Here is a 14,205-nt window from a genome sequence, read left to right on the forward strand (position 1 = left end):
TAAAAGGAAAAATGTAAAGGGGCTCTATTGGATAAGTCTACTGGATGAGTCTCCTGCTGCTATGAACAGTGGCCAAGCCATCCTCGTTCACAATGAGAAGGAAGCTCATTCTTGAGATGGATGCTGCCTTCAACTAACCTTTCCAGAGCAGACTCTTCTTGCTCACTGCCCTGTACTTTGCTGAGGGGTCAGATAGCTCAGGGATATCTCCTGTTTCTGTTCTAGGATTCCAGTCAGATCGAGCTGCTGAAGGAACTCTTGGATCTCCTTCAGGACATGGTGGTGATGCTTCTGTCCCTCCTGGAAGGTTGGGCTGTTTGGTATAACTAGGCATTCACACAACTGTAATTGGTCTGAGCACTAACCGTACTGATCATGCAGATTATCCTTCTGGCAGGTCATTTTTACCGTACCATATTGGTTAGAAAGTCAAATTTTTAGAAACAAACAGACCAACAAAATGAGTGAGGGGCACATGGTCTGATGGACAAAGCCTGAAACCAACTCATTTTATTTATATCAATAGGAAAGCCAGAATGAACTGGGGAAAACCTCCAAGCTTCGCTCTTCCCTACCTCCTCCCTCTCCCCATTGCTTTTCAATACATCTGGCTGCCAGTGTGTATGCCAGCCATCTAGTTGGGCACCCTCCTAGGTCTAAGGGGATACAAGGGGCACCACCTATCCCTGTGTGTCCCCAGTAATCTGATAATGAAACCACTCCCAGGCCTCATGCCAGATCAAAGGCAGTGGTGTGGCCATTTCCTCCCACCCTTTGTCTCTATCCCCCTTGGCTCCTAGTGGTGTAGTCTTTATGGCTTGCTGCTCCCTCCTACCCATTTCCAAATCTTCATGGTCAGAAAAGAGCTGATTAATTTGACACAGAAGTCTTTTAAAAAATAACTACGTCTCCTGTTACCTGCTGGTGTGGGTTTATTTATATATGTGTATGTGTGTGTCTTTTTTGAACCTGCCTCACAGGGAATGTGGTAAACGGAACTATTGGCAAGCAGATGGTTGACACACTGGTAGAGTCATCTACCAATGTAGAAATGATCTTGAAATTCTTTGATATGTTCTTGAAGCTTAAAGACTTAACCAGCTCAGAAACCTTCAAAGAATATGACCCGGATGGTAAGGGGATTATCTCCAAAAAAGAATTCCAGAAGGCCATGGAAGGACAAAAACAGTATACACCATCAGAAATTGACTTTCTCCTTTCCTGTGCAGAAGCTGATGAGAATGACATGTTTAATTACATTGATTTTGTAGACCGGTTCCATGAGCCGGCCAAGGACATAGGATTTAACGTAGCCGTGCTACTGACAAATCTTTCCGAACATATGCCACATGATTCTCGTCTGAAGTGCCTGTTGGACCCAGCAGAGAGTGTACTGAATTACTTTGAACCCTACCTAGGACGCATTGAGATCATGGGTGGGGCCAAGAAAATTGAACGTGTTTATTTTGAAATCAGTGAATGCAGTCGAACTCAATGGGAGAAGCCGCAAGTGAAGGAATCTAAGCGACAGTTCATCTTTGATGTTGTCAATGAAGGTGGGGAACAAGAGAAGATGGAATTGTTTGTGAACTTCTGTGAGGACACAATCTTTGAAATGCAGTTAGCATCTCAGATCTCTGAATCTGATTCCACCGACAGGCCGGAAGAGGAGGAAGAAGACAGTGAAGATTGCTGTACATTAGAAATGGAGAGTGATGAGGAGGAAGAAAAGTCTTTTGAGTCTGCCTCTGCCTTTGCCATGGCCTGTGCCTCAGTGAAGAGAAATGTCGGCAATTTTCTGAAGAGGGCAACCCTGAAAAATCTGAAGAAGCAGTATCGGAAAGTGAAAAAGATGACTGCCAAAGAGCTGGTGAAGGTGTTTGTCTCTTTTTTCTGGATGTTGTTTGTAGGGCTGTTTCAGTTGCTCTTCACTGTCTTGGGAGGGATTTTTCACATCCTCTGGAATACGGTGTTTGGAGGGGGCCTTGTAGAAGGAGCAAAGAACATCAGAGTGACCAAGATTCTGGGCGACATGCCTGACCCAACTCAGTTTGGAATTCATGATGATGTTCTGGAGAATGAGAGGGCAGAAGTGACGGATGCAGGTCTCACGACTGAGCTGGTACACTTCATAAAGGGTGAGAAAGGCGAGATGGACATTATGTCAGATCTCCTGGGGCTCCACCCAAAGAAAGAAGGCAATGTAAAGCATGGGCCCGAAGTGGGTTTGGGTGACCTTTCCGAGATGATTGGCAAAGATGAACCCCCTACGTTAGAGAGTACTGTACAGAAGAAAAGGACAGCACAGGTAAGCAAAATGTGTTTCTATCATCTTTCTTTATCCCCAGAAAAAGATTTGCCATTGTGTCAGAAAATCAGTACTGATACCAACTGCTCAGGAGCCAACTTGGTATTACACCGTGGCTCGGCTTTGATTACATTGACCTTATAATTTCAGCTCAGTCATGTCTGGGGAGATCAACACTCAGATGACTGTTTCACGGTCTGAATGGTCTTCCAGTATAAATGGTCCTCATCTTACTTCCATACCTTCATTATAAAGTTAATTCTCATGGTGCAAAGATTCAGGCAGTGCTTGGAAAGCATAGGAAACCAAGTATAATTCAAGAGGAGACCTTTCTTGGGAGAGAGTATTTCTGCAGTGTCTTTAAGGTGTGCAGATGATGTCATATGATTTAACACAGCCTCCCAGAGCGTTTTAACAGGGTTGGGGTGCCTTTATCCTGTGATGTACCCACTATCCAATTTGTACTTGGATTCAATCAACCAGATTGCACTTAGCTAGGAGTATTTTAGAGCTCCTTGCCCGGAAAAGATTCAGGATCTTCCCCTCTTGTGGCATCCAACTCAGCAGTATCACTGTGGCACCAAAAGCATATGAAAGACGTGTGAGGAGATTATAGCCTAAAGAGAGCTTTTATTCTTTCATTCCATTGATAATTAATGGTAATATGTACAAGGCACCATTTTAGGCTCTGAGAATAGAGTGGTGAATGAGATAATTACTTTAAAGTAATTTTAATACAAAAGATGAAAGTATTTATAAATAAAAAATTGGGCTCTTCTGACCTAGTGGATGTTTGGGAGAGAGTGTCCCTGGATGAGGACTGTGAAGACAGTGTGACTTGGATGGAATGGGGAAATTAAGCCCTTGTTCTAGCAGGACGCTCACTCCTCTTGAGCCAATAGGGCTGCTGAACGTCCTTGGAGCTGTTACCCAGTGCAGCCTGCCTGGTAATGCATGGGGTCAGGTGCACAGCTATGCACACCGCCCCCACTCCAATGGGACTGGTCCCAGCCCAACTGTCTCCTTGCATCCCCCATTATTCAAGGTACCGTGCTGCCAACCCATTTCAACTACTCATCACTGGATTAGAAAATGTTTTTAAAAAAATAAAAGGTGTCAGGTTATCTCATCCAGACTGCCCTCCCCAGCCCCTCAACGGGGGGCATGCTGGGAGGGGGAGGGGTGGGGCACAGGGGGCTGTCCCTGGGGGCATGGCTGGGGGTGGGTAACTGGCAGGGAGCAGGCCAGGCCTGGAGGAGGGTGAGGTGGGACAGCATAGGTTGGGAGCAGGTGTGGTGGCAGAGGTGGGAAGTTAGTGGTAGCCAGGTGTCGGGGGGAGGGATGGTGGGCCAGGGGAAGGAGGCCGGGGTGGTGGTGGTGGTGGGTGGGTTTGAGGGGTAGATATGGGGTGGTAGGGCAGGTGGACAGGTGGGCCGTAGGCTGGTGGCAGGGCACCGTAGGCAAGCCCCTCTGTCTTCATGATGGATGGCACGCTCTGGTAGTCCTGCCCGATGTGTTGGAGCAGGTGGTGGACATGCCAGTCATTCAGCTGTAGGACAGAGGTGGGGGCTGGTGTGGGAGCAGTGGGGGCTGGGCGGGCTGCTGATGGGATCTGGACTTTGGAGAGGTCACTGGTATTCACTGGGCCCTGCAGTTCTGCCTCTCCCAAGGCAGCTGTAAGGGGAGGTTTCTGGTCTGGAAGCGGGTGGGTTGGAGGCAGTGGTGGGTGGGTGCGGCACAATGGCATCGTACTACTACTACCCCATGGCATGGAGGGCATGGGCCTGGAGCACTCCTCAGCCAGGCCTGAGAGGTTCCTACAGATTAGCAGTGACGACTTGGATGCCTACCCTGCATTCATTGAGGACTTTGAGGTGAACCAACTCTATGATTGCAACCGGATGGTGGTCAACTGCTCCACACCAGTCAGCTACTTCCACGTGCTGCACTGGCAGATCCTGCTGCCCTTCCGCAACTGTCTGATCATCTTCACACCCAAATTACTGCTGAGGCACCCAAGTCCAGTTTTGACCAGATGGTGTCTGGGACCAGCTTCCAGAGGGTGATCCCTGAGGATGGGGCCGCAGTGCATGCTCCTGAGCACATGTGACTACTCATCTTCTGCATGGGTTAGGTGTACTATGACCTGGTGAAGGAGCAGAGCAGCCAGGGCCTAGAGGAACAAGTGGCCATCACATGCCTGGAGCAGATCTCTCCATTCCCCTTCAACTCGATCAAGCAGAAGGCAGAGAAGTACCAAGGAGCGGAGCTAGTCTGGTGCCAGAAAGAGCACAAGAACATGGGCTACCCTGACTACATCAGTCCATGCTTCATGACTATCCTGAGCTGGGCATAGCCTATCTGGTACGTTGGCTGTGATCCCGCAGCCGCACCAGCCACAGGAAACAAGAACCTTCACCTGGTGTCATTGAAGAAGTTTCTGGAAAACTGCCTTCAATCTGCAGGCCTTTGAGGGCAAGACGTTTTAGGGCTTGGGAAGGGCCTGCCTGAGTCTTCTCATGCAGTTGGCTGGGGCCAAGAGGGCTGGTGCAGAGGAGGCCAAATGCTCCTGTCCAGGCGAAAGGCACCCGGGGTAAACTGCACTCACTTAGCGATGGAGGCCCAGAAGCTGGCTTCCATATTATGCCAACTTGGGCCTTTGTGTTTATTTTAGGATCTGTCAGAACTAGGAAAGCCAGAGGAGTCTGGGAGAGAGCCTGTCAGTTCCAGAGCATCTCTCAGCTTCACTTTCTTTGCTGTAATTTTATACAAGTATGTAGAATTTTATGAAGATGAAATTGTAGGTACCGTGTATGGTGCTATGGGTTAATGTGCTAGACAGCAAGATCAGTTTGAACTGCAAGGTCCACAGTTCAAACTCACCAGTTGCTCCTTGGAAATTCTATACAGGGTTGATGTGAGCTAGAACCGACTCGACGACACTTAACAGCAACAAACTGGAATGTGTAGGAGGGAGCTCTAGGGAAGGAAGCATGGGACACACAGGCATTTTTATAATATTCCTTTGTTGTTGTTTTGCCCTCTGATGTAGCCCCAGGGCCCAGAACAGGGTTTGACACATAAGTCGGAACTCACTCAGGGACTGCTATGTGTCAGGTTGTATTCCAGGATAGGAGGGGTAAGTTGAAAAACAAGGAAGACAACATTTGGTTTTCATAGAACTTATCTTCTATCTTCAACAAATAAATAGGATTATTATCATTTACAGTGCATCCTAAAATCAATGAACCAGGTGATGTTTTACAGACTGGGCATGGGCCCTACTATAAATAGGTTCATAATGGAAGCTTCTGAGGTGTTATCTAAGTCATGTACTGAAAGATAATAAGATGGCAGGCATGTAAAATGCCAGGGCAGTTCTATTCCAAGCAGAGAATGTGGCTTGTGCAGTGGCTTCGATATAGGGAGAGTTTGGAATGTCCCAGGAATGAAAAGGGTGTTTAGATGTGGAAATGAGTCAAGTAATACAAGATGAGTTGTTGTTGTAGTTAAGTGCCGTGGAGTCGGTTCTGACCCATAGTGACCCTGTACAGAGTTTCCGAGACTGTAAATCTTTACGGGAGCAGAAAGCCTCATCTTTCTACCATGGAGCGGTAAGGAGAGGAAATTTGGGACCAGATCATGTAGGACTGGTATGTCTTTGTAATGAGATTGAATTTTATTCTAAGTGTAGTGGTCATCAGCGCAAGGAGTTGAGGTAGAGTTGTTAAGTGCCGTTGAGTCAATTCCGACCCATAGCTGCCCTGTATAGGGTTTCCAAGGAGTGGATGGTGAACTTGAACCAACGACCTTGTGGTTCAAACTGATATGGCAGCCCATTGCATTAGCCCACAGCACCACACCAAGGAAGACTGAAAACAAGGCAGAAAGCCTGTATGGTCAAAGCTGATTCTGGATAGAATTTGGTTTGACCCCTTTGTTCTTTCTCTCCCTGACACCATATGGAGCAGTAGGATCACTGCCATGGGGCCCTAACAATGCCCAAGCATAAGTTTTATCTTTGAGGTAAATAATAAATAACAGGGCAACTGCGTTTTCAAGGTTGAAGTCTTCGTCTTGGCATCTCTCTGTGGGTGGTGGTGGCGGTGGTTATGTGCCATGGAGTCGGTTCCAAATCACAGCGACTTTGCATAGGGTTTCCAAGGCTGTATATCTTTATGGGAGCAGAAAGCCACCTCTTTCTCCAGTGGAACAGTTGGTAGTATTGAACTGCTGACCTTGAGCTTAGCAGTCCAACTCATAACCACCATGCTACCAGAGCTCCCTGCCATCTCCCTGTAGTAAGCTGAAATAACAGAACACAACGTTCTTTGTTCTACACGGAACAGAAGCACAAAGAGAGAAAAGACCACTGGGACTTAATGACCAAGGAGGAGAACACAGCCAATGAATGAGACAGCTCATCATTGCAGACTTATGGACTGATGATTGTTTTTGTTTAGGCAGCAGAGATGAAAGCAGCATGTGAAGCAGAAGGAAAAGTAGACTCTGAGAAGGCAGAGTAAGTACTTGATCACATCTAGGATTTGAATTGCTGTGTTAGATCTTCACTGTATCTATTTGTTATTCTCTATCATTTTACTGCTTTGCTTTTTATTAATATAAGAAACAGATAACTGTTTAAGCCCTGGACATATTTCTTTTTTTAACCCCAACTATACAATAAACAAGGAGCTCTGGTAACGTAGTGGGTACGAATCGGGCTGCGAACCACAAGGTCAACAGTTCAAAACTACCAGCTGTTCCGTGGGAGAAAGATGAGGCTTTCTGTTCCCGTAAAGATTTACAGCCTCAGAAACCCTATACAGGGTCGCTATGAGTTGGGACCAACTCCACAGCACATAACAACAACAACATACAATAAACGGATTCCTGGTGTGGCACTGTGGGTTAATGTGCCAGACTGCAAAACTGTTTGAACTACAAGGTTGGTGGCTCAAGCTCACCAGTGTCTCCGTAGAAACACTATACAGGGTCGCTGTGGATCGAAACTGACTTGACAGCACTTAACAGCAACAACATACAATAAACACATTGCCTGGGTGTAAGGACCATATTTAATGTTTGTTGTTCTTAAGTGCCATTGAGTCAGAACTGACCTATAGCAACCCTGTATAGGGTTTCCCAGGAACAGCTAGTGAGCTTGAACCATCGACCTCGCAGCTTGAGCCGACATTGCAGTTCAGCGCATTAGCCCACAGAGCCATACCAGGACTCCACATAGCATCTGTTAACCGTGTGAACTTTATAATTCCAGTAGTAGGTCAGAGTCCCACCATCTGTTCAAACACCCACACTTAGAAACTTTATATAAAGCTAATGATGATGATACCTAACATTTACTGAATAACATGCCAGGTTCTGTGATAAAAACACTTTAATAAAATATCTCATTTAAGAGTACCTGTGGGGGGGGGGGAGAGAAAGAAAAGAGGAAGACAGGAATAAGGAGATTGGAAGAGAGAGAGAAATAAAGAGATAGGATTAGTGAGGGAGGAGGGAAGGGGAAGGAGCAGGGAGGAAAGAAAGAAGCAGAGGAAGTGAGAAAGGGACAGAGAAGACAGAGAGAATGAAAAGAAACAAGTCCCGCTTTGAAAACTGAAAACAGAGATGTGAGAAAGCATTTAAAGTCATATTACACAGATACTTGTATTTGTATAGCACTTTATATTGAGCCCCGGTGGTGCAAAGGTTAAGCACTGGCTATTAACCAAAGGTTGGTAATTCGAACCCACCCAGGAGCTTCTCACAAGAAAGACCTAACAACCTGCTCCCATAAAGATTACAACCTAGAAAACCCTATGGAGCAGTTCTATTCTGTCACATGAAGTTACAATGAGTTGGAATTGACTGGACAGCGCCTAACAACAGCAGCAGCCAGAAGTGCAGTCAATAAGAAATAATTCCTGTGGAAAGAAACAAGAGAGACTGTATGGGACGTTCTTCCCTAGGAGATACTCCGCAGAGTTAAAACAGACACTGCACTCAGATTGCCTGTGTTCAGCTATGGCAAATTCGAGAACAACACTGGACCTAGTATATAAACCACATCCATTTTGAGGCTTAGGGTTTCCTAAAGTGGATGATGCCAGTAGTCTAAAACCCAGCATTGTTCAGTAGGGTTGCCACTAGACATGTGTAGCTACGTTAATTAAAACTAAAATGAAATAAAATTACAAATTTCAAAGTTTAAAAAAAAAAAAAAAAAAAGTACCTGTGAGTGCTGCCCTTGAGGCACTGGTTAGGCACTCATCTGCTCTGTGTAAGGCCTGTGGTTCAAGCCTACCAACTGCTCTGCGGGCGAAAAGACCTAGATGTCTGCCCCCATAAAGATTGTTGTTATTAAATACTGTAGAGTCACTTCCGACTCATAGCGACCCTGTACAGGGTTTCCGAGGCTGTAAATCTTTACAGGAGCAGAAAGCCTCATCTTTCTCCCACGGAACTGCTGGGAGTTTCAAACTGCTGACCTTGAGGTTAGCAGCCTGATTCATACCCACTACACTACCAGAGCTCTTCCCATAAAGATTACAGCCTAGGAAACCCTATGGGGCAATTCCACAGTGTCAGATAGGGTTGCCATGAGTCTGAATTGATCCAGTGACACACAGAGACAACAAGAGTCTATAAGTCTAAAGAGTAGGTAGTGGTTATTGCTGTCAGTCGGTTCTGACTCATAGCGACCCTGTATAGGGTTTTCTGGGGCTTTAAATCGTTATGGGAGCAGAAAGCCTTAGCTTTCTCCCACATAGAGGCTTGTAGATTCGACCTTGCAATCTGCAGCCTAACTCGTAACTCACTACACTACCAGGGCTCCTCGGTACTATGATAAGTAGTCGTAAGTATCTACTTATCACTGTATCTACTAGGATCTTTAAACTCCAGAGATACAGATGAAAGTAAACATGACAAAACAATAGCATCATATGTGTGCGGACACAAGCTAGATGGGATGCTCCTGGCTGTTCATCAAAAGGAGTATAAGTAATTGTTGTTGTTGTGGGGTGCCATCGAATCGGTACCAACACATAGTGACCTTATGTACAGCAGAACAAAACACTGCCCAATCCTGGGCCAACCTCACTATTGTTGCCACACTTGAATCCATTGATGCTGCCACTTGGCCAATCCATCTCTCTGCGGGTCTTCCTCTTTTTCTCTGACCCTCCACCTTACCAAACATGATATCCTTCTCCAGCAACTGGTCCCTCCTGACAATATAATCTGAAGTATGAGAGACGAAGTTTGGCCATCCTGGCCTCCAAGGAGCACTCTGGCTGTACTTCTTCCAACGCAGATCTGTTTGTTCTTTTGGCAGCCATGGAACTTTAAATATTCTCCTCCTACACCATAACTCAAAAGCATCAATTCTTCTATGGTCTTCCTTATTCACTGTCCAGCTTTCGCATGCATATGAGGTTATTGAAAATACCATGGCCTGGGTCAGGCCACCTTAGTGTATAAGTAATGGCTACCCTTTAATATTTGTCAGTAGCCCAGTTTTAAATTGTATATAGTTGAATGAATTAGAATCATAATGCACCACATTTACACATACATAATCCTAAGGAAACTCCAACAAATACTTTTTTTAAAACCCGAGCTTTTGTGACATGATTTACAGAACAAACTCACTCATTGTTACCACCTTTTGTGTTTTGTCCTATCCTAAAGCTCATTTTTTGACGTGAATCAATTCTATCCTTCATAAAGGTGGTGGTGGTTGAGAAGCCATCAAGTCGTTTCCAACACATAGTGACCCTGTACAGGGTTTCACGACTTTAAATCTTTGAGAGAGTAGAAAGTCAACTGACTGGCGAGCTCGAACCATGAGCCTTGTGGCTCACAGTCCAGTGCTTGTTGTATGGAGCCACCACGCTCCCCTTCATAAAGGTAGTCTTGCTAATTCCCATAAAGGTTTAGAAAGCAAAATGATTCTGAAGGGGGAAACAATGATGAGGCCTGGTTTCAGAAGAAGAGTACAAGCTTGTGTAATGCATGTATCAGTGACCATGGTTCATCAGAATGGTCGCCACTCAATAAATCTAAACTTGCAGGCACTGTAGGGTGATAAAGACCTAAGATTCCCACTTTCAAAGAATAATTCCATATCCCACCCTCAGAGCCCAGTTTTCTTTTTAATTTGGTCTCCCTTTCTGGGCCAGACCTACCTCTCTTTGCCCACTGATTGGGTTTCTCATTCCTGCAGCATGGAAAACGGAGAGAAGGAGTACAAAGCCAAAGAAGAGGAACAAGCTGAGTACCTTTGGACAAAAGTGACAAAAAAGAAGAAGCGACGACGTGGCCAGACAGTTGAGAAGCCTGGCGCCCTCATGGCCAACTTCTTTAAAGGGCTAGAAGTCTATCAGACCAGGTTGTTGGTAAGCGCTCCAGCCCCGGCCCTCTTCTTCCCAGAGGGGTCAGGCAGAGATCCCTGTCATTTCACTATTTGGCTATTTATGTGTTGTACTCTTTCTCATGCCCTTTCCTCTTAGAATTTATCTGCAATTTCCCTATGCTGTTGGAAAGTTGAGGGAGGGCTGGGGCGGGAAGGATACCATAGAGAAAGTCTCAGTGCTCCAGGTCTTCTGGGCCAGCAGTAAGGACACCCTCTCTGACCTGTTTACCCTCCATGAGAACAGGAACATGTATTTCTAGTTTATCTTTTAGATGTATTATATAAGACATTAGCTGACCCTTGTCAAAAGCTCAGAAAATTTTGAATCTTTGGGCTACATAATTGTTTTTATGTTTCGTGGTTAGGTTTTCACACAAGAGCCCCAAAACTTTATGAGTCCACATACAATCAAACCTCAGTACAACTTGGAGTTGTCTTAGGTAATTTCCGCCTGGGGGTCAGTTACTGATGGCAAGACTACACCTTTCCTGGTCACCATTTTAGTGAGAGAGCCATCTACAAAGATGGGAAGACTGCAGCGTAGAGTTACCTTTTCCAGTCTCTCTCTGCTGATTTGTCTCAATGACAGTGAAAATGGGTACCCCCCTACTCTCCCCTACTGTCCCCTTAGGAAAGAGACAGAGGCCCTGGGGCTGTGACTTACAAAGGGACAAGGACTCAAGGTCACAATTTGGTTGTTTGCAAAGTGGAAGCTGCAAGAGTCTTTTGTGGGCCTAGCTCATTCACAGTTTCCAAATAGATTACTTCCTGTGTGAAGTGATGTTTTAAATAAACACAGACAGAACAGCAACTTCATAGCTGTGTTTGAGTCCTCTGTGCTCATGACATGGATAAGCCAGAAGAGAGTCTTTGGGGCAACATTCTTAGCATTTTTTTTTTTTTTTAAATCAGCATTTCTGGTTCCATCAAGAAGAGAGGTTACAAAGCTCTTCTACTTCTGCCTGTACTTTTCTTTGCAGCATTACCTGGCCAGGAATTTCTACAACCTGAGGTTCCTTGCTCTGTTTGTTGCCTTCGCTATCAACTTTATCCTGCTCTTTTACAAGGTGATACTTCATTCAGGGGTGATTTGCTGAATATATAAAGTGTAACCAGTGTTATGCCCTGTTTCTAGCAAAATTCTAACATCTAATGAATGTTCTAAGATGCTGGCTTCTAAGAAAGAGATGATCTTTAGCAAGGAGAAGAATGGAGAGACGCCTGACCGGAGAAACCAGTGAGGGGCTTGTTTCAATAGTTCAGATATGTTTTGATCATTTAATTCACTCAGTGATTTCTTGACTGCCTACTAGGTTCAAGGCCCTATATTAGGAACTATGAGGTATCTTAAAATAAGTAATAATAAATACAGTCTTAACCTTGAGGAATCACGTAATTGAAAATCATTTTAGTTGATACATGTGATAGAACCATTCTGAAAGAATTTAACATGGGATTGGTTTCTAGATGTGGAAAGAAAGGACTAATGAAGATTTTGAGTGTGGGTACTAGGTATTATATATACACTGTTGTTTTTAAGTGACTTTGAGTCAGTTCTGACTCAGGAACCCTGTATAGGGTTTCCGAGGAACATCTGATGAGTTTGAACTGCTGACCCTACCACACCACACCACACCACACCAGGACTCCATTATACACTGGTGGTACATAATAAATGTTTGTGAATCCATTAATGAGTAGCAGGCCTTGGATTCCTGACATGATCTTTAATAGCTTTTCTATCTCTTGTCTTTTTCCTCTCCTCTCTATAACCATCAATCTGAGTTTTAAAAGAAAACATTGTCTTGTCCATATCAACCTTATACTTAACAAGCTAATCGTTTCCTGCTACTTGTAGAGAAAAAACAAACAAAACTGAAATCTGTGGAAGGGTGTGGCAAAGTTTGTTTTTTAAACACACTGAGTTGAGATGACTGCACAAAAGCCTTCATGGTGGAGGTAGCCAGCAGGCAGTGGGAGCTGCAGGATGAAAGCCTTAAAGGCGTACATTTGGGAGTCCTGTATGTATGAATGGAAGGGTTCTGATAGATGAGTTAAAGAGCTCAGCTGCAAACGTAAAGGTATGCAGTTCACACCTACCAGCCACTGCATGGAAGAAAGCTGAGGGAGCCCGTTTCTATAAATACTCCAGCCTTGGGCGCCCTGTGGGGCAGTTCAGTTATGTCCCATATTGTTGCTATAAATTGGCATCAACTTAACCATGATGGGTTTAGTTTGTTTATGTCAGAATGATAATTTCATGCATAGTGTAAGTGGCATCTTAGAAAGAATGGGAAATGTTTGTGTGTGTGTCTGAGTCTCAGGCATCTCAGAAATTACTCACATTGGCACAAGGACTGCAGCATATGTGGTAAAAAAAAAAAAAAAAAAATTTCTTTCTTGTCAAATGATATGTTTTTAGTCTCTTTAAAATTTTTTTGCAATTATTAGAGATTCTGGGGGGTGGGTATTAATAATGTCGTTGCTGTTGTTAAATGCTGTTGAATTGGTTCTGACTCAGAGCAACCCTGTATAGGGTCTCTGAGGAGTCACTAGTGGGTCTGAACTGCCAACATTGCAGTTAGCTTGTGGCTAGCAGCCCTGTGCTTATCCTACAGCATCACACCAGGACTAGTAATAAGTTAACTAAAACTTCATTTATTCAGCAATGTTGAGTCAGTACTATTTGCACAGCATGTGTTAGAAGTAGCTACCTAGGGAAAGCCCAGTGGCTACAGGCACCTTCTCATAGCTAAAGTGAGTTAATGTCTTGGGCTAGGTCACCGAAGAACCTTTAGAAGAAGAGACAGAGGACGTCGCAAACCTGTGGAATTCTTTCAATGAGGAGGAAGAGGAAGAAGCGATGGTGTTCTTTGTCTTGCAGGAGAGTACTGGGTATATGGCACCAACGTTGAGGGCCCTGGCCATCATCCACACCATCATCTCCTTGGTCTGTGTGGTGGGCTATTACTGCCTGAAGGTAAATTGCTTGCCACTCTGAGTCTGATCTAATTTTTTGAGGGGGAAGGTCAGATATGATCCCAACAGCCCTTTGCTCTCTGAGGCCTTGTCAATAGAGAAGGTTCATCGAGCAGCAGCATTGGTAGCACATGGGTGCTGCTTAGAATTGCAGAATCTTGGGCCCCAACCCTAATCTTTAAAATCAGAATTTACAATTTTTCATGATCTCCAGGTAAACTGTGTGCACATTTAAGTGTGAGAAACATTGCTCTAAGACTCACATTTCAGACACCTCTAGTTGAATTAATACAATTAACATAATTAGACAAAGTCATGTGTGTAGCTAGTAGTGAAAGAATCTTCTGATCTTTGAATTTGTTGGAACTTTTATAAAAATACTTCTCCCCTTGGGACATTCCCACTAGAAAGGACAATCAGGCCAGCCTGAAACAGCTAGAGCAATACAAGATACATCTTCAAAGAAAGATCAGTAGGAAAAAATCCAAAACAAAAATGG

General features: G+C 44.6%; 1 protein-coding gene across 1 annotated transcript in view; it reads left to right on the forward strand.

Moving 5' to 3' along the window:
• Positions 1–14,205, forward strand: part of RYR3 (ryanodine receptor 3) — a 775,913-nt gene that overhangs the window by 746,089 nt on the left and 15,619 nt on the right. Inside the window, exons 88-93 of the mRNA XM_006831810.1 lie at positions 226–307; positions 981–2,308; positions 6,772–6,830; positions 10,539–10,710; positions 11,708–11,794; positions 13,507–13,707. Coding sequence (XP_006831873.1) covers positions 226–307; positions 981–2,308; positions 6,772–6,830; positions 10,539–10,710; positions 11,708–11,794; positions 13,507–13,707 — 1,929 coding nt within the window. The remainder of the gene's footprint in view (positions 1–225; positions 308–980; positions 2,309–6,771; positions 6,831–10,538; positions 10,711–11,707; positions 11,795–13,506; positions 13,708–14,205) is intronic.

The sequence above is a fragment of the Chrysochloris asiatica genome, unplaced genomic scaffold (genome assembly GCF_000296735.1).
Source record: "Chrysochloris asiatica unplaced genomic scaffold, ChrAsi1.0 scaffold00004, whole genome shotgun sequence".
Taxonomy (NCBI): Eukaryota; Metazoa; Chordata; class Mammalia; order Afrosoricida; family Chrysochloridae; genus Chrysochloris; species Chrysochloris asiatica.